The following is a 24,085-nucleotide window of genomic DNA, read 5'->3' as shown; positions in this document are numbered from 1 at the left end:
TTAAAGTGCCAATGATCCTCTGTGTGGAAAAAATACCTCTTAACTTCCCCCCTTCTACTTCTGGTGCTAATTCAGAGCCTATGCCCCCTTATTACCAACCAGTGCAAGCAAATTTTCACTAATTAACCTCTCAAAATCTTTCCTTATTTTGATAACCTCTTTAATATTCCTTCTTAACCTTCTTTGTTCCAGTGAAAACAGTCAAGCTTCTCTTCCTGATTATAACCTTCCATTCCTGGGATCATTCCAGTGAATCACAAGCCCTTAGCAATGTCTTGTGAGATGCCACAAGCTTCCTTTATTCATTTGATGAAGTCTAAAGATCTCCAGTTACTGTGTTTACATAAACACAGTATATTGACAGTACTTCTGTCTTTCCCGCCAGACGTTAAACCGAGGCTCCATCTGCCCTCTCAGATGGACGTAAAAGATCCCATGCCACTATTTTGTAGAAGAGCAGGGGAGTTCTCCCCAGTGTACAGTGTGAGCCGTGGCTCAGTGGGTAACACTCTCGGCTCGGAGTCAGAAGGTTGTGGGTTCACAGTCCCACTTCAGAGACTTGAGCACAAAAATCTAGGCTGACGCTCCAGTGCAGTACTGAGGGAGTGCTGCACTGTCAGAGGTGCCGTCTTTTGGATGTGACATTAAACCAAGGCCCCGTCTGCCCTCTCAGGTGGATGTAAAATATCCCATGGCAATATTTCAAAGTAGAGCAGAAGAGTTATCCCCAGTGCCCTGGCCAACATCACTGAAAGAGTGGATAATGCTGGAAAAACTTAGCAGGCCAGGCAACATCCGTGGAGAGAAAATAGAGTCAACGTTTCGGGTGAAAACCTTGACAAAGGGGTTTTTACCCGAAACGTTGACTCTATTTTCTCTCAACGGATGTTGCCTGGCCTGCTGAGTTTTTCCAGCATTTTCTGTTGTTATTTCGGATTTCCAGCATCTGCAGTATTTTGCTATTGCATCACTGAAACAGTGATCTGGTCATTATCACATTGCTGTTTGTGGGAGCTTGCTGTGCACAGATTGGCTGCTGTGTTTCCTACACTACAACAGTGGCAGTGCTTCATTGGCTGTAAAGCACTTTGGGATGTCTGGTGGTTGTGAAAGAAGCTGTATAAATGCAAGTCTTTCTTTCTTACACAGAGGGTGGTGAGTGTATGGAATGGACAGCCCAAGGAGGCAGTGTGGCTGCTGATTGTATCAAAACATTGAAGAGGAGGCTGGATAAGTACCTGGAGGAACGCTTGATGGATGGGGTGTTAGAGGTCATCAGTAATATGATCACCAATCGACCGTTGTAACTTTAGCAGAAGGAAATCCCATTTACCCATCTATCTGGGCAGCATCTCCCAAACCCACAACCTCCACCACGTAAAAGAAAGAGGGCAGCAGGCACATGGGAACACCATCACCTCGAGGCTCCCCTCCAAGTCACATGCCATCCTGACTTGTATATCTCCGTTCCTTCATCGTCGCTGGGTCAAAATCCTGGAACTCCCTCCCTAACAGCACTGTGGGAGCATATTCACCATACAGACAACAGCGGTTCAAGAAAAAGGCCCATCACCACCTTCTCATGGGCAACTAGGAATGGGCAATAAATGCTGGCCTTGAAGAAAAAGATCTGGGGTTTCCGCCAAATGTTATGGCAGCCAATGGGGAGAAATTCTTGGTGAATATTTGTTAGGCATGTGGGGCGATTTTGCCAGCCTTGGGGAGGCAGGTATGGAAGTGGGCCTGCTGGGAAAATGGCAGAATCTGGGGGCAGGTACCCATCCCGCCCCCAACCCGCCTCCGTGCCATCTTCCCAGGAGGCGGGTACTCGACCCGCGCTGGTAGCTGCTTCCTCGAGGCGGGAAGGGGATCAGTGCCAAGTAACTGCCTGTTAACAGGTAGTTAACAGGCAGTTTTTTTGATAATCAATATTTTGAGCCCTAAAGTGCAGGCTTCCCGACGGCTACGAACCTTGTCAGGTGGGCCGTGGGTCTGCGGGGGTCGGAGGGGCCGAGATGTCCGGTGTGCAGGTGAGTGATGGGTGCATGTGTGCAGAGGTAAGTGTGTGAGGTGAGTCTTAAGTTTTTTAAAAATTTTACTTACCTTTGCTTCTTCCTCCAGGCTTCAACCCTTCAGGTCTTGGGAGTCTCTCATCTCATTGGCAGAGAAAGCAGAATGGCTGCTGCATTCTCAAATGCATCAGCCTTCTGCTTTCTGCTCAGGAGAGATCTCTAAGTGAGCCTGTGTCCCAGGGCTCAACTTAGAAGACAGATTGTCAATGTTTGACAGCTTCACAGAGCTCTCAAATGATGACAATTCATCTGTCAAAAGTTTTTATGGATGAAACGTCACTCGCTGACGTCACCAGTAACTGGCTTTCCCTTAATTGGCCTGCTAAGCCCGCTGGGTGGGCTTAAAAAGGTCAATCAAGGGAAAAAAGCGTGGGTTGGCCGGACGTCAATGGAGGCAGGACTAAAACAAGCAGCAGTCCCGCCTCCATCACGTCCCCATTGGCAAAATCACCCCCTGAGACTGGCCAGGTGGATCACAGTGATCCTTACCAGCCCTGCATATTCCAATCTTCCCAAGGTATGTAATATATAAAGATTTAATGCACTTGTAGTACACAGAAATATGTGGCACATCGCAGCACCACCCTTCTACCAATCTGGAAATCATGTTGCTCTCAGGCTTTTGGACTCCATGGTGGGGCATGGCTCCATGGTGGGGCATGGCTCCATGCTGGGGCGTGGCTCCATGCTGGGGCGTGGCTCTATGTTGGGGCATGGCAGCCTTTAGTAGCTTCCCCAATGACTGTTTATCATGTGCAAACCTTGGCAGGAATTGGGGGGAAATCTGATTGACCACTTGCTGAATTTCACTTCCCTAGCCCAGAACAACCTTCAAGTCCCATTATCAGCTTGTCTCAAATCAGCTAACTGAGAAGAGACTGGGGATTAAACCCAGGATCTACCTGCTATGTTTGTTTCAATACTGCTCTGAGAAAGCACATCGCTATGCCGAGCTATCACAAATCTTCAGATTGAAATTTTATGAACTTCTGACACAGCAAAAAAATGCACACTCACACAGAGAGACACACACAAACACATACACACTCAAACACGCGCACACACACACACGCCACAGTCACTCACACACACATGCACATTCACACACACATGCACACTCACACATTGGCCCAGTAATTCCTGTCACAACGTGTGAGTACGGATGGGGTACTCACGCGTGTGACTGGAGGAATTGCCGGTTTGCAGCATGCACAGCGCATGTGCTGAAAACCGGCATTTCCTGTCCTCTGACCCAAGGGGTTAAGAGGCAGAGCGCGCGCGACTGCACAGGCAGCGCGTGCGCAGTGAAATTCCTTTTTTTTTCAGAGTTGCCCGAGTGTAAAGGCCTCCGGTTTTTACGCGTGGAAAAACCAGACGTAAGTACTTAGTTTTACAGGTAAGTGGGCTTTTAGTACAATTTAGAATTTTTTTTTCCACAGGTTTATTATTTTTAAAGAATTTACAGTAAGGTAAGTTTAGTTTTAGACCCTATTTTTAAAAATTTATTTTTTTCAAAAAATTGATTAATTGCTTAAAACATTTAAAAAAACTTATAGTTAACTAGCTGGGGGGGCCCCGCGTTGCCAGGGCTGTTTTGGGCCGGCGGTTTAAATTGAGTCCCAGGCTTTCGGCCCTGTCTCTGTCCCTCTGTGAATCTGCTGCCGGGCAACATTTCTACTTTTTCATACCTTCAAAGATGAAAGTGAAAGTACTTATAAAACGTTTTTGGTAAATCTTATGTTATTTTTAAAAGAGATACAAACTTTTTAGAAGCTGGATTAGCAGATTTTGAGCTGGAAGTAGTTGAAGCAATGGCTGCCAGATCCCCGAGATGAAAACGATTAGTCCCGCCCACACACACACCGATTGGCCAACCATCAGGTGACTGAACTGTAGAATTGGTCAATCATGACGGCACAGGATTGGTTGACCTTGACGTCAGTCAATCAATGGTAATTAGCAGATAATGAGTTTAATTTTGAAGGTTTTTTGTATAACGCGCGAACAATTTTTGTCCGACCGAAAAGTAAATATGCCTACGACCGTCCTGGAATGGTAAGCTTTCTTTGGACGTAACGCACGTGTAGGTACGCTCCATAACTTTCGAGTGTATAGCCGGACAGACACACCGAAGGACAGACAGACAGATCAATCCTTTTATATATATAGACTAGCTGGGGGGGCCTGGCATTGCCAGGGCAATTTTGGGCTGCGCGGTTTATGGCCGGGCGCTGCCGCTCCCCGCTCTGTGTCACTGTTTCCCTCCCTGAACCTCTCTCTCTCCCTCCCCCTCTCTCTCCTTGCCCCTCTTTCCCCCCTCTCTCTCCCTGCCCCGTCTGTCCCCTCTCTCTGTCCCTCCCTCTCTCTCCCTCTACCCCTCTCCTCTCCCTCCCTACGGCTGGGTGCTGCCGGGTCCCGTGCTCTGTGTCACTCTTTCCCTCCCTGACCGGGGAAGGGCTTTGAAAATTGAGCCCGGCCACGGTGGCCGTGCGGGGCCTAGTGGCTGAGGCCCGGCCGGGCTCTCGGGCCGAGACGGACCCCAGCTGATTACCCGGTGCGCCCGGCCGCCGCGCCGCGAGTAGCGCGGTTTATGGACAGCCGCTGACGCTCCCCCGCCCGCTCTGTGTCTCGGGCCGAGCGGTTGTGAGGCCCGGCCCAAGTGACTCCAACTCACCTCCCGCTCCCGGAGCCGCAATGTGGGGGTTTGTTTGGCTGGTGCTGTCGCTGTGGGGATGAAAAAAATGGCGGCGAAGTGTCGGGAGGCTGCAGGATTAGGCCCGCCCACAGACGGCGGATTGGTCAACCATCAGATCACTGAACTGTAGGATTGGTCAACCATCACGTCACTCAACGCTAATGAGCGGTAGGATTGGTCAACTGCTAATGAGCAGATTTTTGAGAATTTTTGAACGTTTTTTGTATAGTGTCTGAACAATTTTTGTCTGACCAAAAAGTAAATATGCCTATTAGACTCCCCTAATGATAAGCTTTCTTTTGATATAACATGCGTGTAGGTACGCTCTATAACTTTTGAGTGTATAGCGGACAGACAGACAGACAGACAGACAAACAGACAGACAGACAAACCAACTCGTTTATATATATGTATACTAGCTGGGGGAGCCTGGCTTTGCCAGGGCTGTTTTGGGCCGGGCGGTTTAAATCGAGTCCCAGGCTTTGGGGCCTCTCTGTGTCCCTCTGTGAATGTGGTGCCGGGCAACATTTTAAATCGAGTCCCAGGCTTTTGGGCCCTGTCTCTGTGTCCCTCTCTCAATCTGCTGCCGGGCAACATTTCTACCTTTTAATACCTTGAAAGATGAAAGTGAAAGTACTTATAAAACGTTTTTGGTAAATCTTATGTTATTTTTAAAAGAGATACTAACTTTTTCGAAGCTGGATCAGCAGATTTTGAGCTGGAAGTAAATGGGGTTTTTAGCTTGAGGCAATGGCTGCCACATCCCTGAGATGAAAACGATTAGTCCCGCCCACAGACGCAGCGATTGGCCAACCATCAGGCGACTGAACTGTAGGATTGGTCAATCGTGACGGCACAGGATTGGTCAAACCTTGACGTCAGTCAATCAATGCTAAGTAGCAGATAATGAGTTTAATTTTGAAGGTTTTTTGCATAAGGCGCGAACAATTTTCGTCCGACCGAAAAGTAAATATGCTTACGACCGTCCTGGAACCGTAAGCTTTCTTTGGAGGTAATGCACGCGTAGGTACGCTCTATAACTTTCGAGCGCATAGCCGGACAGACGCACACCAGAGGACAGACAGACAGACAGATAGACAGACAGACAGATCGATCCATTTATATATATAGATATAATCAGTGGGATGTTTTTTAAAAATTTTATTTAAAGTTTAAGTAGTGTTTTGGCAGCCCATACTTTTCATGAGTTTGACAGTTCTTACTGTCAAACTCATGAATGAGTTTCCCCTCCCCTGATTGGCTGCACAGTGCTCACCTGATCCCAGCCGGCACATCGCACTAACTACGCCGCTGGATCAGGTAAGCACATCGCGCCGACATCTGAACCGGGCCAGTGACAGGAAATGCAAGCAGGCCCAGGCTTCAGAAGTCGGCGCGCAGGGTGAGTGCACATCGGGGGCTTGCACGCGCGGCAAGCTCCCGATCCTAATTTCAGGGCCATTCTAAATTAGAGGCTAGCTGTAGCTGCCTGTAATTCTCTAGCTCTGGGTGGAAGAACCCAATATGAAATGGATGGTCTCCTTTTCCCTATTTTCAAATAATTATGGATGTATTTTAGCTACATTTACAAACTGACATGTCTTCATTAACTAGGCCGCTGGTGTAACTTACTCCAGAGACCACTAACTTTGATCATTCTCCATAGCAGGGAAACAGGAGGAAAATGAGGAACAAGTTCCTGCAGACCCATCCTTTGTCGTGCCAACTTATTTAGAATAGCACATGCTGATTGCACTGTATTACAGTGTCAGCTGTGACTCAGTGGTAGTACACTCGCCTCTGACTCAGAAGGTTGTGGGTTCAATCCTACTCCAGTAGACCTGAGCTCGATAATCCAGGCTGGCAATCCAGTGCAGTACTGAGGGAGTGCTGTACCGTCGACGGCCCCATGGGACTTTAAACCGAGACCCCGTTTGCCCTCTCAGGTGGACGTAAAAGATTTCATGGCACTAGTTCGAAGAAAAGCAGAGGAGTTCTCCCCGATGTCCTGGCCAATACTTATCCCTCAACTGACATCACTAAAAAATCAGATTATGTGGTCATTATCACAGCTGTTTGTGGGAGCTTTCTGTGTGTAAAATGACTGCTGCATTTCCTACATTACAACAGTGACTACATTTAAAAAGTACTTCATTGGCTGTAAAGCACTTTGGAACGTCCTGAGGTTGTGGAAGGTGCTATAGAAATGTAAATCCTTTTTTTTTCTTCGTGTATCCCTCTGGCAGCAGTTGGTCTGTTACTGATCATAATTCATCCACCCTCATCGTTTGATTTCATTCTAGATCATCTTCAGCACACAATCTAGGCTGACACTGCAATGCAGTACTGGTGGAGTACTACATTCTCAAAGGTCTGCTGTCTCATAGAAACATAGAAACATAGAAGATAGGAGCAGGAGTAGGCCATTCGGCCCTTCGAGCCTGCTCCGCCATTCAATGAGATCATGGCTGATCATCCAAATTCAGCACCCTGTCCCTGCCTTCTCCCCATATCCCTTGATCCCTTTAGCCTCAAGAAATATATCCAACTCTTTCTTGAATATATTTAATGAACTGGCCTCCACCGCCCTCAGTGGCAGAGAATGCCACAGGTTCACCACTCTCTGGGTGAAGAAATTCCTCCTCATTTCAGTCCTAAATGGCTTACCCCTTATCCTTAGACTATGACCCCTGGTTCTGGACTCCCCGGCCATCAGAAACATCCTTCCTGCATCTAGTCTGTCCAGACCTGACAGAATTTTATAGGTTTCGATGAGATCCCCTCTCAATCTTCTATACTCCAGTGAGTATAAGCCCAATCAACACAATCTCTCCTCATACGTCATTCCTGCCATCCCAGGTATCAGCCTGGTGAATCTTCGCTGCACTCCCTCCATGGCAAGAACGTCCTTCCTCAGGTAAGGTGACCAAAACTGCACACAATACTCAAGGTGTGGTCTCACCAAGGCCCTGTACAACTGTAGCAAGACATCCTTGTTCCTGTACTCGAACCCTCTTGCTACGAAGGCCATCATACCATTTGCCACAGATCCCACAGCACTATTCGAAGAAGAACATTGCCGTACTCCTTGGTGTCCTGGCCAACAATCCTCCATCAACCAACACCATCAAAAACAGATTAACTGGCCATCTGTCTCATAGCTCTTTGTGGGACCTTGCTATGTGCAAAGGAAGCAATTCTGCTGTCCTTGCCCGGTCCGGCCTATCTGGGACACCAATCACACACCAACGTGGTTGACTCTTAACAGCCTTCTGAAGTGGCCTAGTAAGCCACTCAGTGGTATCACTCTGTTAAAGCGGTTCAAGAAGAAGGCCCACCACCATCTTCTCAGGGCAACTAAGGATGGGCAATAAATGCCCACATCCAAAGAATGAATAATTAAAACAAAAATTGGCCGGCGAGTTTGCCCACATAACAACAGTGACTGCAATTTGTCTTGTAATTTGTGTGGAGTGATTTGAGATATTTCTCAGAGATGTGATAAAATGCTTTATAAACACAAGACGTTCTTTTACATGCAGCATACTGATGAAATGAAGAAACTGCGGAGCTAGTTCAGCACTTTGCTCTGCTTTAATGGAGGACATTGCCTTAGCTTCTGTCAGATCTTATACATAAGACAACCAAGATGGGAGCGTACTGCTGATTAGTGGTGATGGTTCTCAACTACCATTCGCTCAATTCCCACCAATGGCAAGGTGTGAAATTGTATTCAATAAATCTGGTAGTTCATGGACTGGCATCAGAAAAAATGACAGTGAAAGCTGACGGATTGTCATAAAAAACCCAACTGGTTCAATAATGTCCTTCAGGGAAAGGAATCTGCCACCCTGCTACCTGGTCTGGTCTACATGTAACTCCAGTCCCACACTATGTGGGTGACTCTTAATGCCCTCGGGGTGACTAGGGATGGGCAATAAAATACTGCCCTGCTATTGCCACCCGCATCCCGAGAATAAATAAACACATGATAAATGTTCCGCAGCATATAAGTCAAAGTAGATACAATAATAAAGTGCTAAGAGGTCATTACTGTAAGCAACTCTAGCCATACCCTCTACTTTTTATACTTATAAATCTACAAACAAACAATTAATGATAAATAAAATTTAAAAAGTTATTCCTCAGGCCAGACCACAAATATGAAAAGTCTGTCCATGATTCGTTGTCTAAACGGACCTCAGGAAGGTATTAATATTAAATGGGTGTCAATATGGACTAACATTAAATTAGATATAATCTTGCTTCGCTTTTTAATAGATTCCCATGCCAGTTAACCAACCCTGTTGGCACATGAAAGTGAAATGTGCTAAGATTTGGACTAAAATGAGGTAAATGTTGGGAATTTCCCTCCTGATAAATAAACAAACTACTGTACCATTTTCCAAACCTACTTGTACTTTTAGTCTAAATAGTCCTATACAATTTCTAAATATTACACACGGAGGAGCCACTGGCTCAGGGGACTGGATCAGTCACATTCTGTTGTTTTTATTTCCTAGGGTTCTCTGGATTTCGACCCAGTATCTTGGCCATCTTATTCTACAATTCCATTTATTTGTATTTTTAGGGCCATTGGTTACTGTTGACTGATTAAGTCAAATTCCATTTTTACTATACACGATTTGTAGAAACGCATTCTGCAATTCCATCCATTTTATCTTGAAATCAGCAGATTGGTGACCTTAGGAACATAGGAACATTAGGAACAGGAGGAGGCCATTCAGCACCTCGAGCCTGCTCCACCATTCAATCAGATCAGGGCTGATCTGTACCTCAACTCCATTTACCCGCCCTTGCTCTATACACCTTGATATCCTTACCTGACAAAATCTATCGATCTGTCTTGAAAGCTCCAATTGTCCTACCTTCCACAGCCATGTGGGGAGCAAGTTTCAGATTTCTATTATCTTTTGTGTGATAAATATATCCTGATTTCACTCCTGAACAGCCTGGCTCTAATTTTAAGATTGTGTCCCCTTGCTCTGGATTCCCCCACCAGAGGAAATAGTTTCTCTGTATCCACGCTATCAAATTCCTTTATCATTTTAACACCTCGATCAGATCACCCTTCAATCTTCTAAACTCAAGGGAATACAAGCCAAGTTTGTGCAACTTATCGCCATCATTTATCCCTTTTAGCCCCGGTATCATTCTGGTGAATCTGCGCTGCACCCCCTCCAAGGCCAATATACCCTTCCTGAGATGCGGTGCCCAGAACTGAACGTGATACTCCAGATGGGGTCGGATGGTGTAAATAGCTTCACATCACTAGTACGATAGCAAAATACTGCAGATGTTGGAAATCCGAAATAACAACAGAAAATGCTGGAAAAACTCAGCAGGTCAGGCAACATCCGTGGAGAGAAATTTGAGTTGACGTTTCGGGTTGGACCCTTCTTCAAAACTGGAAAGAAAAGAAACTAGATCGGAGGCAGGGCTGCGATCGGACAAAAGAATAAAAGAAACAAAAGAAGTAAAAGAGATTAGAAGCTAGACAAGATGGTAATAGGCTGGGATTAGGTGTAAAGTGTACTGGCAGGGCAAAAGATAGCTGCCAGGTGTGGGAGAGAAACAAAAGGAAAGCGGGGGGGGTAGAAAAGGAGTGGAACAATTACAAGAGAAAATGAAATGGGGGCCGAGCTTATGATCTGAAATTGTTGAACTCGATATTGAGTCCGGAAGGCTGCAGACTGCCTAATCGGAAGATGAGGTGCTGTTCCTCGAGTTTACGTTGAGCTTCCGTGGAACAATACAAGAGGCCAAGGACGGTGAGGTCCGAGTGGGAATGGAGCGGTGAATTAAAATGACAGGCGACCGGAAGCTCGGGGTCACCCTTACGGACTGAACGGAGGTGTTCCGCAAAGCGGTCACCCAATCTGCGTTTGGTCTCCCCAATGTAGAGGAGACCGCATCGTGAGCAGCGAATACAGTATACTAGATTGCGAGAAGTACAAGTAAATCGCTGTTTCACCTGGAAGGGGTGTTTGGGGCCCTGGACAGTGGGAAGGGGGGAGGTATAGGGGCAGGTGTTACATCTCCTCTGCTTGCACGGGAAGGTGCCAGGCGAAGAGGAAGGGCTGTTTGGGGTGATAGAGGAGTGGACTAGGGTGTCTCGGAGGGAGCGGTCCCTGCGGAATGCTGAAAGGGGAGGGGAGGGGAAGATACGTTTGATGGTGGGATCACTTTGGAGGTAGCGGAAATGCCGGAGGATGATCCGTTGAATGTGGAGGCTGGTGGGGTGAAAGGTGAGGACAAGGGGAACCCTATCGTGGTTCCGGGAGGGAGGGGCAGGGGTGAGGGCAGGCGTAAGGCCTGCTTTTACCAGCATAAGAGTTTAAAAAAGTAAAAATAATAATTTTTTTTCACACTTTTAAAAAAGGTACGTTTATTTTTAGCCCCGCAAAAAACTTTAATTACTTTTTTCAAAAAATTAAATTTTTGTTTAAAATATTTAATTTAATGTAATTTTAACTCATTTTAAAAACGTGATGATTTTTTAAAAAATGATTTAATGTTTTGATGTCTTTTTTCAGTGATCCCCATTCATACTTTTGACATGTCTATCTGTCAAAAGTATGAAGGGGGATTCCCTTCTCCCATTGGCTGGCCTGGCCCACGTGATCCTAGGGAAGCTTGCGAACCGCCTGCACCCCTGGGATACGTGGGCCCTGTGCATTTCATTGTGGAAAGGGCCAGGATTGGAAATGGCCGGACCTTGGGAGCTCTCAGGTAAGGGCGTATATTTTTTCCCGAGAGGAGGCATCTGCACGCAGGAAGCCTCCTATCGGGAATTACGGGCTAATGGAATTGTTTTAATATTGGGCCCATGTCATATAAAAAAAACACTGGGTGCTGTCTGATATTCAAGAAGTGCTGTCCAGACATATTGAACAAAAGACGATGTGAGTGGGCTAGAGAATCAGGAAACACTGCGCTGCATCTCGACAAAGTACGAGGAAAGTGGACTGTAAGTCTCCAGGACATGTTAGCTATCACATGACAGGTTCTTCGCCTTGGGGAGAAACACAAATGCCAGCCTTAAACCACACCTAACAGAGCCAACGGGACCACCAATATATGCGACTAGCTGCCAAATGTTGGAAGCATCCTCAGTCACAGTATGTCGTGCTCTCAGTGGGACTCTTTGGATGGAGGTCTACCAGGAGGTCAACAGCCAGTGTACATGGATTGGGCACACCCACCAAGGTGCCACCAACCTTGTCTACAGGCCCTGACACACCTACCTGGCAAAGACCATGGATCTTCATAAGGTCTGGGTCAGCAGAGAGGCAGCTGTAGAGAGCGCTGTCATCAGCTGCAAGGACATCTGCAACCATCTTGCAGCATAGGGTTGACATAACCAGAGACAGTGACAGTCAGCTGTGGCCTGAAGCATTGCTTTGCCTTCTTGCAGGCATGCTGCAGCGTTGACCTATGAGGATGCTGGGGAATGACACACAGGGTCACCTTTCTCACAACCATCTCATACAGCATCACCTTACCTTTAGAAGCAAGCAAACAGAGGATTGGGGAGGGTTGCATGGCTACACACTCAGTACATAGATTTATTTCAGAATATAATATTTTGGGATACAGTTTGAGTAATTTGAGACATGACATGTGATAAGTGTAGCAGGCTTGGGAGGAACAGGTGACTTTGGACCTGTGGTTCCCAAAGCTCTCCACCATTGGGGTTTTCCTCGCCTCCTGTCTGGGTCTGTTGTAGACTCATTGATAGAGATTGATTGCTGTGATTAGTCAAAACATTATCGTTGTATCATGTGATTCCCAGGATGGTAGAAGGTGAACTAGATGGATCTTGGTCTTTTTTCGTCTAGCAATTCCGATGTTAATTCAGGAACCTTGGGTTTTCCTTCCCTTCATATTTAATATCATTTCTTAATCTCCTCCTCGTTATCTCCCCGCAGCCGTGACGAAAGTTACTAATAGATTGGGCAGCCTTCTGAACTTCTGCAAAGGCTTTTAGAACTTTTGTCCTCCGATTCTTACACTCCCCTTTAAATCACATTTATATGCAGTTTTTCACTTCCACCACTAGTGTGTCTCCTCTACCTGTCCAAATCTGTACCTGAAGCTATCCTAATGCACTATGATATAACCACGGCCCTGGGTGAGTCAGGTTTAGGCCAGGACCCACCTGAGTGCCACCCAGGCCCACCCAAATCGGAGCCTGTGTCAACACCAAGTTTGAGCAAATTTATTAACCACCTTTTCTTTTCAACCATGCACCTTGAAAGAGAGAAAGACTTGCATTTATATAGCGCCTTTCATGACCACCAGACATCTCAAAACACTTTACAGCCAATTAAGTACTTTTGAAGTGGAGTCACTGTTGTAATGTGGGAAACGCAGCAGCCAATTTGCGCACAGCAAGGTCCCACAAACAGCAATGTGATAATGACCAGATAATCTGTTTTTGTTATGTTGAGGGATAAATATTGACCAGGACACCAGGGATAACTCCCCTACTCTTCTTCAAAATCATGCCTTGGGATCCTTTACATCCACCTGAGAGAGCAGACTCAGTTTAATGTCTCATCCAAAAGACAGCACCTCCAAAAGTACAGCACTCCCTCAACACTGCATTGGAGTGTCAGACTAGATTTATGTGCGTAAGTCCCATGGAGTGGGACTATGAACCCACAACCAGTCTGACTTAGAGGCAAGTGTGCTACCCACTAAGCCACCGCTGACACTAAGACAGAAGCTGAGGTATTGGAACAATAGGCCATTTTTAAAATATGTAGCAGACTTCACTGGAATGCAGTGTTCAGATGGGTTCTTCCACATCCTCTCACACAACAAACTATCTGTGAGCAGCGTTTGATTGACAATTTGCTGGGCAAATATTCTGGAATTCCCAATTGTTTCCATATTCCAACTTTATTTTAAATGTACAGAGCATAGAAAGGTGGAGTGTAGATAAGAGGACATACCAAGGCAATGTAAGTAAGAGGAGATACTTAATGTATTTGAGGTTTTAATTGTCTAAAATCATTTGCACTATCAATGAATTGCAACAACACTCAAGAAGCCCGACAGCATCCAGGACAAAACAGTCTGCTTGATTGGCACCCCATCCACCACCTTAAACATTCACTCCCTCCACCATTGGCGCACCGTGTCTGCAATGTGTACCATCTACAAGATCCACTGCAGCAACTCGCCAAGGCTTCTTCGATAGCACCTCTCAAAGCCGCGACCTCTACCATCTAGAAGGACAAGGGCAGCAGGCGCATGGGAACACCACCACCTCCAAGTTCCCCTCCAAGTCACACACCATCCTGACTTGGAAATATATCGCCGATCCTTCATCGTCGCTGGGTCAAAATCCTGGAACTCCCTCCCTAACAGCACTGTGGGTGTACCTTCACCACACGGACTGCAGCGGTTCAGGAAGAAGGCAACTCACCACCACCTTCTCAAGGGCAACTAGGGATGGGCAATAAATGCTGGCCTTGCCAGCGACACCCAGATCCCGAGAATAAATAAAACATTTTTTTTTATTTGCTGTGATGTCAGATCTTTCATCTTTGCCCATCCATCATTAGTTGGGGCCCGCCAAATTTCTATTCCAAGCTACGCCATTGGCAGGTACCGTTGAAAACTGGGCGCAAACAGCTCACTTCCACTTGAGTCCATCTAAAATTCGGCACTAGCCATTCCAGTCTTAACACCGTCCCTAGTGGAAAACCTAGGCTTGCATTGCAATCCCATCATTTAGTTTTCAATCAATAATTTGAAGCCAGCTCCTCCACAGCAATAGGTACGAGTCTGAATTGTTGAGAGAAAAAGTCATAAAAAACCCCACAATATGTTCAGGCCGGAACAATCACCCACCTGTTGACACTGAGATCCTTAAAGACAATTTATTAGCAATATCTTAACTATACGTCAATGTGTAGATCACAAACTGCCATTGCATCCACTACACAAACACTCATGCGCAGCACACCCGGTAGAACACAGCCCTTTATAAATGCTGTATCATTCATAAATTTTACAGACATAAATCAGGGCACATTCCAGTTAGCAACAACAACAACAATTTGCATTTATATATCGGCTTTAACATAGTAAAATGTCCGAAGGTGCTTCATAGGAGCATTATCAGCTAAAAATTGACACAGAGCCAAAGGAGACATTAGGACAGGGCTTGGTCAAACAGGTAGGTTTTAAGGAGCATCTTAGAGGAGGAAGGAGAGGTGGAGAGGCTTAGGGAAGGAATTCCAGTGGTTAGGGTCTAGACAGCTGAAGGCACGGCCGCCAATGGTGGGGCAAGGGAAGTGGGGAATGCACAAAAGGCTAGAATTGGAGGAACGCAGAGATATCTGAGGGTTGTAGGGACGGAGGAGGTTACAGAGATGGGGAGGGATGAGGCCATGAACACAAGGATGAGAATTTTAAATTGTAGGCATTGCCGGACTGGGAGCTGATGTAAGCCAGTGAGCACAGGGAATTTTGTTGGCGCTGTGCAGCACTTTGAAGGGGCTGCGCAGTCCATTCAAAATACCGCACATGCGCGACTTTTGCACTGAAAAGCCAGCAAGCCGGCTGAGCGGAACTCCTGGAGCACCGCGGGGAACCCCTGGAGTGCCACGCGGAACCCCTGGAGCGCTGCGCGGAACCCCTGGAGCGCCACGCGCAACCCCTGGATCGCCGCGCGGAACCCCTGGAGCGCCGCGCGGAACCCCTGGAGCACTGCGCGGTCACGTGGCTTAAAGGGAACATTGCTGGTGGGTGCACAGGACTTGGTGTGAGTTAGGACACGGGCAGCAGAGTTTTGGATGAGCTCAAGTTTATGGAGGGAGGAAGATGGGAGGCCGGCCAGGAGAACACTGGAATAGTCATGTCTGGAGGTAACAAAAGCCTGGATGAGGGTTTCCGCATCAGATTGGCTGAGGCAGGGGCGGAGATGGGCAATGTTACGGAGGTGGAAGTAGGTGGTTCTGGTGATGGAGAGGATATGGGTTGGAAGCTCAGCTCAGGCTCAAACAGGACGCTGAGGTTGTGAACAGTCTGCTTCAGCCTCAGACAGTGGCCAGGGAGGGGGATGGAATCGGTGTCTCAGGAACGAAGTTTGTGATGGGTAGCAAAGACAATGGCTTTGGTCCTCTGAATGTTTAATTGGAGGAAATTTCTCCTGGATGTCGGACAAGCAGTGTGACAACATAGAGACAGTGGAGGGATCAAGAGAGGTGGCGGTGAGGTAGAGCTGGGTGTCATCAGCGTACATGTGGAATCTGACGTTGTGCTTTTGGATAATGTTGCCAAGGGGCAGCATGTTGATGAGAAATAAGAGGGGGCCAAGGATAGATCCTTGGGGACCTCCAGAGGTAACGGTGTGGGAATGGGAAGAGAAGCCATTGCTGACTACAACTGGATAGATAATAATAGGCGAGGGCAGTCCCATCCAGCTGGACAATGGAGGGGAGGCGTTGGAGGAGGATGGTGTGGTGAACAGTATCAAAAGCTGCAGACAGGTTGAAAAGGATGAGGAGGGATAGTTTACCATGACCACAGTCACATAGGATTTAATTTGTGATTTTGATATGGGCCGTTTCAGGTGTGTGATGGGGCGGAAACCTGATTGGAGAGGTTCAAACATGGAGTTGAGGGAAAGATGGACCCAGATTTGTAAGGCAGTAACACAGTATGATTACAAAGGGTAAAACGGGAATGAGTGGTCCTACAAAAAGGAAAAGGCAAGATGAAAAGAATTGACAAACTAAAACCAGATCTAGCCGATCTCACAGTTATTAACGAGGAATGAGGAAGATCTTAAATAAAACAAATTTGAAGCTTTCAAAGTGAAGATTTTTGGCCTTTATGCTCCTACTTCATTCCAAACAGCATTTTATCCCCTGTTGTCTTAATCCAATGTGACAGTATAACATTTCTCAAACTTAACACATTTTCTAATGTGTCATCTATCAACAATGTACTTTAAAACAAGGTCTGGTCTTATACAATAGAGAAGCTCCAATGTTAAAGGGGTGTTGGCTTCAGGAAAATTCTGTGCTAATTCTTTTTCTGGACCTAAAGATAAATCTGTTTCAGTTTGAAGACATCATATGTTGGGGTATAGGAAGATGGAAACTGAGTCCCTTGAGCTATTTGTGATTAAAAACAAATGAAAAGATTTGTAAACATTGTTACGTGAAACTGTCCTGGTCGCTATGGTGTAACCAGCCCTAGTTCAGTAATCAGGAGAGAAAGGAGGTTTATCCCTGGTGTCAGAGGGAGAGGATTTGAGGAGATACTTGACAAGCTGGCACTCTCTAACCTCAAAAAGAGACCACACAGAAGGGACTTTCTGGAGGCATTCAAGATACGTAACAGGATAGAGAAAGTTAACCTGAAATAATAAGAACAGGATCTGGCTGGCCAGCCCCTCAAGCCTGCTCTGCCATCCAATGAGGTCATGGTCAATCTGCACCTTAACTCTATTTACCCACCTTTGTTCCTTATCCCTTGATACCCTTACCTTCAACCCTAAATATTTATCCCTCAACAAACATCACTAAAAAATGATTATCTGGTCATTAACTCATTACTGTGTGTGGGAGCTTGCTGTGCACTAATTGGCTGCCACAGTTCCTACATTACAACAGTGACTACACTTCAAAAAAAAAGTACTTAATTGGCTGTACAGTTCTTTGGGACAATCTGGGGTTGTAAAAGGCGCTATATAAGTGCAAGTTCTCTCTTTTCCTTACTTAACAAAAACTATTGATCTCAGTCTTGACAGCTCCAATTGTCCCAGCATCCACAGCCTTTTGGGGAAGAGATTTCCAGATTTCCACAACTCTCTGTGAAACAGTGCTTCCTAAGTGGTTTCCCCCACCAGAGGAAATAGTTTCTCTCTATCTACCCTATCGAATCCTTTTTATCATTTGAAGTACCACAATTAGATTACCCATCAACCATCTAAACTCAAGGGAATGCAAAGCAAGTTTATGCAACGGGTCCTCATAATTCAACCCTTTAATTCCTGGTATCATTCTGCTGGTGAATCTGCAGTGCACACCCCTTCCAAGGTCAACATATTCTTCCTGAGGTGCGGTGCCCAAAACTGAATGCAGTGCTCCAGATGGGGTCTGACCAATGTTATATACAACTGACGCATCACTTCCTCACTTTTATATTCCAGCCTCCTTGAGATAAAATCCAACATTTCAAAGCAAATCTGACACACCAAAGCAGCAAGGAGGGCACAGGTTCAGGGTTGTGAAGGGCAAGTTTAGGGCAGGCACCTTTACACAGAGGGCAATTAACAGCTAGAACGGGTAGCCAGAAAGGGTAGTTGAGGCCAGGACAACCTGCGCTCTCTAATGGGGAGATGGTGGAGTTGGTGTTTGGGATGGATGAGATTCAATGGGCCTTCTTCCTCTGTCCTCAGCCAATGATCGTGTGAATACAGAGTCCCTTTAAGACTGGTCCTCTGATTTCTTCTAAGGTGATTAGCTCAGCTGATGAGCTCAATCGATGCAAAAACGGCAGCATCGGTAAATACAGCCAATGGGCATCTCGAGAACTTGCCCCGATTGCTTTTTTTAAACGCTTACTGTTTCAAACCCTGTTTTATATTTAGCCAGCGTTGAGGATGAGGGCCAGAAAGCAGCACGTTGTGACACACTGAAACCAAAATCAGCTTCAGCAACACTCCTTTATCACAAGAAGAAAAATACATATTCAAGAAAGCATCAGATTCCACGAGGAGGGCGTCTTTAATAAAAATTAAATAAATGAATTATTAAAATTAGAAATAATTAAGTTCCTACCTTCAATGAATCAAAGCAGGCAATGACACGACCATTTTCAACATGGCAACTTCGTGAAGGATGGGCAAACTTGCATTCCGCATCGGACCGGGAACAAGTCCCTCTCTGGTATTCTCGACACACTTCCAATGTCAGCCATTTTGTGTCACGGATCATTGAAACATTCACAGCCATATTAGGAAACGGAAAGGATATGTGGGTAACCGAATCCCCCCCACTTTATTTTTTCTCCCCCACCCTCCCCGAGAACAGTACCAATTTTAGAAAAAAGTGTATAAAAGTAAGTTAAAATTATAACTTAACAAATAAACTTGTTCCTTTGGTTAAAAAATATATTTCTTTTTTTTCTTCTCAGCACTTAGGTTTTCAGTTAGTCAGATCACTGTGCAGAAACATGACATCGGTCGAAGAGCCAATCTTAAATTAAAAAGAATTCATCACACAAACGGGTGGGCATCGATAAACGGGTTAGCCCCTTTAGATGTGCGTTGGCAGAAAAATATATCGCCTTTTGTGCCAAGTGAAGAAGTTATTCGAAGGTAACAGCAGCCTGTCAGTGGAATTCCGTGCTCTCCAGTAACTGGTTTTGATTAATTCTCTCGTAGCATATGTTGCTGTCGGTGCTTCGCTTTACAGTTAAGCTTCGCTTCTCTTGGGGAGAGGGAGGTGAAGATCTCTCTCTCCTATTCCCAAGATCGCGCATTAACTGATCACGAGATGGTCGAAGATGAAGACAGAGTGAAGAAGAAAAAAAAAGAAGAGGGGGGAATACTTGCTGTTGAACGTGAAAAAAAGCCAGGAGAAAAAAAAAATTGGGCGTTCGGCAAAACAAAAAGGATGGGTGATTTGTCGTCTCCAAGAACTGCTTTAAGCAAAGCCAAAAGGGAAAAAAAGCCCGAGATAGAAATCCAAGCAGCAGATTCTTCAGAAAAGGCACTTTTCAGCAACCTGTGGGGAAAGAAAGAAGATGTCAGGGAAAACAAATTGAAAATATACAAGCTCTCCTTCATAACCTTGATTTTCATACGACAGTCCTACCGACATGCCATAAAACGTTCAGACACTAACAGTGCAGCATTTTGCAGTCAGCCATTGGAGATTAAAAAAAAGGGCCATTTCCCTTCATAAAGCTGCACATGGTAAGGAGGAGAGCCAATTGGGACCGGCGTTGCAGTGAGAGCTTGGGCGGCTGGCCAATGAGAAGGGCCATCTCATATTGATCCGTTCTGGCAGACGTTCATTGCTATGCCCACTGCACAGAAAAATGCCTCAGCCTGACGTGCTTGCCTCTGCTGCACTAGCGATACGTACAGTAGGAGGTTTTAAAAGGAACGCTCCCTGGCTTCATGCTCTGCCTATGTTCGTATATTCAGCTGGGTGGCACAGGTCGCATCGATCCTCCTGTTATGTGGCTTATAGCCTTATGAAAATGTCAGGTCTCAACAAAATAAAATGCCATACCAGCTGCAGCAGTGAGAGAGTCAGCTCGGCGTAGCTCCGTGAAATGCCTGTAATGGTTTATGGCTGCGTGCCACATCAGACTGCAGCCAGACAGTCTTGAGATGCAAGAGAAAAAAAATCTAGCAGGGTGTGGTGAGCAAACAATGCAGTCCCCGCTGCAAGGAGAGAGACAGAGAGAGAAAAGCCTCGATTAATCGACTTGTAATTAAAAAAATAAAGCTGTGTTAATTCACAGGGTTACGTGTCGATCTCTCTGTGGCGATGCAGGCAAGTACATAACATTGAGCCAGCAACGGCTAGGCCAGTGAGATAAAGGGAGCCCACCGCAGCAACCCAGCTTTATAATCAAGGACATGAAGTCCTGGGATAGGAGAAAGATTCATTTCAAGTGAAGCGGGCGATGCTAAATAAAAAAAAGAGGAAATTTCAGCGCACAGCCGGTCGAGCCCGACTATGGAAAAGAACGGGACACAAGAGGGGCAAATACTACGTCTAGAATCATTCGTGCCCCTGTATAATACAAGCAAATGAACTAAAATGGAGCCACATACAGAGAGCAGACGATGAATAATGGAGGATGTCCATGTTTTTCTACAACTGAGCTCACTCAGTAACGATGAACATCCATTTAATGATATTACTCAGTTGCTCACTGTGTAAGTTTATACAATAAGCCAATGAAAAATAAAGTATTCCAGTCCCACGTTTGATCACTGACTTGTGCTGAGTTAGCTAGACTTAACCGCAGCAGGATTCGGCCACTGAAATGGCTCTTGGTACCCCTGGGGTAGGTACAGCATGGAATAAAACAAACCTATCTAGAATCCCTCCTTCTGATCGCAAACTCGCGATTCCGGCTAGGAGGATCACATGTGCAGGTGTCGGGAAAGGATGGGACAGTGCTGGGCTTTGACAATCCCATGGTTGAACAACCACTGTCACTGACTGTCAAGCTTCTAGCGGCACGATGAGATAATACAGGACACAGTCTGTGGAATATTCCCCCAGTATAAACCAATGTACAGAACAGCGTCTGTGGGACAGTCTCCCAGTTAAACCCAATGTACAGGACAGTGTCTGTGGTACAGTCCACCAGTATAACCAATGTACAGGACAGTGTATGTGGTACAGTCCCCCAGTATAACCCAATGTACAGGACAGTGTCTGTGGAACAGTCCCCCAGTATAACCCAATGTACAGGACAGTGTCTGTGGGACAGTCCCCCAGTATAACACAATGTACAGGACAGTGTCTGTGGTACAGTCCCCCAGTATAACCAATGTACAGGATAGTGTCTGTGGGACAGTCCCCAAGTATAACCAATGTACAGGACAGTGTCTGTGGGACAGTCCCCCAGTATAACCCAATGTACAGGACAGTGTCTGTGGGACAGTCCCCCAGTATAACCCAATATACAGGACAGTGTCTGTGGGACAGTCCCCCAGCATAACCCAATGTACAGGACAGTGTCTGTGGGACAGTCCCCCAGTATAACCCAAAGTACAGGACAGTGTCTGTGGAACAGTCCCCCAGTATAACCAAACGTACACGACAGTGTCTGTGGGACAGTCCCCCAGTATAACCCAATATACAGGACAGTGTCTGTGGGACAGACCCCCAATATAACCCAATGTACAGGACAGTGACTGTGGGACAGTCCCCCAGCATAACCCAATGTACAGGACAGTGTCTGTGGGACAGTCCCCCAGTATAACCCAATGTACAGGACAGTGTCTGTGGTAAAGTCCCTGAGTATAAGCCAATATACAGGGTACTCTCTGTGGAACAGTCCACCAGTATAACACAATGTACAGGACAGTGTCTGTAGGACAGTCCCCCAGTATAACCCAACGTACAGTACAGTGTCTGTGGTACAGTTCCCCAGTATAACCAATGTACAGGACAGTGTCTGTGGGATAGTCCCCCAGTATAACCAATGTACAGGACAGTGTCCGTGGGACAGTCCCCCAGTATAACCCAATGTACAGGACAGTGTCTGTGGGACAGTCCCCCAGTATAACCCAATGTACAGGACAGTGTCTGTGCTACAGTCCACCAGTATAACCAATGTACAGGACAGTGTATGTGGTACAGTCCCCCAGTATAACCCAATGTACAGGACAGTGTCTGTGGAACAGTCCCCCAGTATAACCCAATGTACAGGACAGTGTCTGTGGGACAGTCCCCCAGTATAACACAATGTACAGAACAGTGTCTGTGGTACAGTCCCCCAGTATAACCAATGTACAGGACAGTGTATGTGGTACAGTCCCCCAGTATAACCCAATGTACAGGACAGTGTCTGTGGGACAGTCCCCCAGTATAACCCAATGTACAGGACAGTGTCTGTGGGACAGTCCCCCAGTATAACACAATGTACAGGACAGTGTCTGTGGTACAGTCCCCCAGTATAAACAATGTACAGGATAGTGTCTGTGGGACAGTCCCCAAGTATAACCAATGTACAGTACAGTGTCTGTGGGACAGTCCCCCAGTATAACCCAATGTACAGGACAGTGTCTGTGGAACAGTCCCCCAGTATAACCCAATGTACAGGACAGTGTCTGTGGAACAGTCCCCCAGTATAACCCAATATACAGGACAGTGTCTGTGGGACAGTCCCCCAGTATAACCCAATGTACAGGACAGTGTCTGTGGAACAGTCCCCCAGTATAACCCAACGTACACGACAGTGTCTGTGGGAAAGTCCCCCAGTATAACCCAATGTACAGGACAGTGTCTGTGGTAAAGTCCCTGAGTATAAGCCAATATACAGGGTACTGTCTGTGGAGCAGTCCACCAGTATAACACAATGTACAGGACAGTGTCTGTAGGACAGTCCCCCAGTATAACCCAATGTACAGTACAGTGTCTGTGGTACAGTTCCCCAGTATAACCAATGTACAGGGCAGTGTCTGTGGGATAGTCCCCCAGTATAACCAATGTACAGGACAGTGTCCGTGGGACAGTCCCCCAGTATAACCCAATGTACAGTACAGTGTCTGTGGGACAGTCCCCCAGTATAACCCAATGTACAGGACAGTGTCTGTGGTAAAGTCCCCCAGTATAAGCCAATGTACAGTGTACTGTCAGTGGAACAGTCCCCCAGTATAACCCAATGTACAGGACAGTGTCTGTGGGACAGTCCCCCAGTATAACTCAATGTACAGGACAGTGTCTGTGGTACAGTCCCCCAGTATAACCCAAAGTACAGGACAGTGTCTGTGGAACAGTCCCCCGTATAACCCAACGTACACGACAGTGTCTGTGGGACAGTCCCCCAGTATAACCCAATGTACAGGACAGCATCTGTGGGAGAGTCCCCCAGTATAACCCAATGTACAGGACAGTGTCAGTGGTAAAGTCCCCGAGTATAAGCCAATGTACAGGGCACTGTCAGTGGAACAGCCCACCAGTATAACCCAAGTACAGGACAGTGTCAGTGGGACAGTCCCCCAGTATAACCCAATATACAGGACAGTGTCTGTGGTACAGTCCCCCAGTATAACCAATGTACAGGGCAGTGTCTGTGGGACAGTCCCCCAGTATAACCAATGTACAGGACAGTGTCTGTGGGACAGTCCCCCAGTATAACCCAATGTACAGGACAGTGTCTGTGGGACAGTCCCCCAGTATAACCCAATGTACAGGACAGTGTCTGTGGGACAGTCCCCCAGTATAACCCAATGTACAGGACAGTGTCTGTGGTACAGTCCCCCAGTATAACCGATGTACAGGACAGTGTCTGTGGTACAGTCCCCCAGTATAACCGATGTACAGGACAGTGTCTGTGGGACAGTCCCCCAGTATAACCAATGTACAGGACAATGTCTGTGGGACAGTCCCCCAGTGTAACCCAATGTACAGGACAGTGTCTGTGGGACAGTCCCCCGGTATAACCCAATGTACAGGACAGTGTCTATGGGACAGACCCCCAGTATAACCCAATGTACAGGACAATGTCTGTGAGACAGTCCCCCAGTATAACCCAATTTACAGGACAGTGTCAGTGGGACAGTCCCCCAGTA

At 46.5% G+C, this 24,085-nt stretch overlaps 1 protein-coding gene across 21 annotated transcripts in view; it reads right to left on the bottom strand.

Annotated features, from left to right (window-relative positions):
* The window catches only part of LOC147124899 (muscleblind-like protein 3), an 834,930-nt gene that overhangs the window by 439,611 nt on the left and 371,234 nt on the right, over positions 1-24,085 (bottom strand). For 6 of the 21 annotated variants that reach the window (XM_085994412.1, XM_085994459.1, XM_085994498.1 and 3 more), the window contains exons 1-2: positions 19,635-20,036; positions 18,597-19,544 (exon numbers count right to left, since the gene is read on the bottom strand). In XM_085994412.1, the coding sequence (XP_085850538.1) occupies positions 18,597-18,770 (174 nt within the window). In that variant the 5' untranslated portion in view covers positions 18,771-19,544; positions 19,635-20,036. The other 15 variants (XM_085994536.1, XM_085994546.1, XM_085994563.1 and 12 more) reach the window with 9 other exon arrangements.

Source organism: Somniosus microcephalus, chromosome 1 (genome assembly GCF_052327205.1).
Source record: "Somniosus microcephalus isolate GS21.2 chromosome 1, FLI_Smic_1.0, whole genome shotgun sequence".
NCBI lineage: Eukaryota > Metazoa > Chordata > Chondrichthyes > Squaliformes > Somniosidae > Somniosus > Somniosus microcephalus.
Note: the sequence above shows the minus strand (reverse complement) of the source record. Positions and strands in the feature narration are given on the sequence as shown.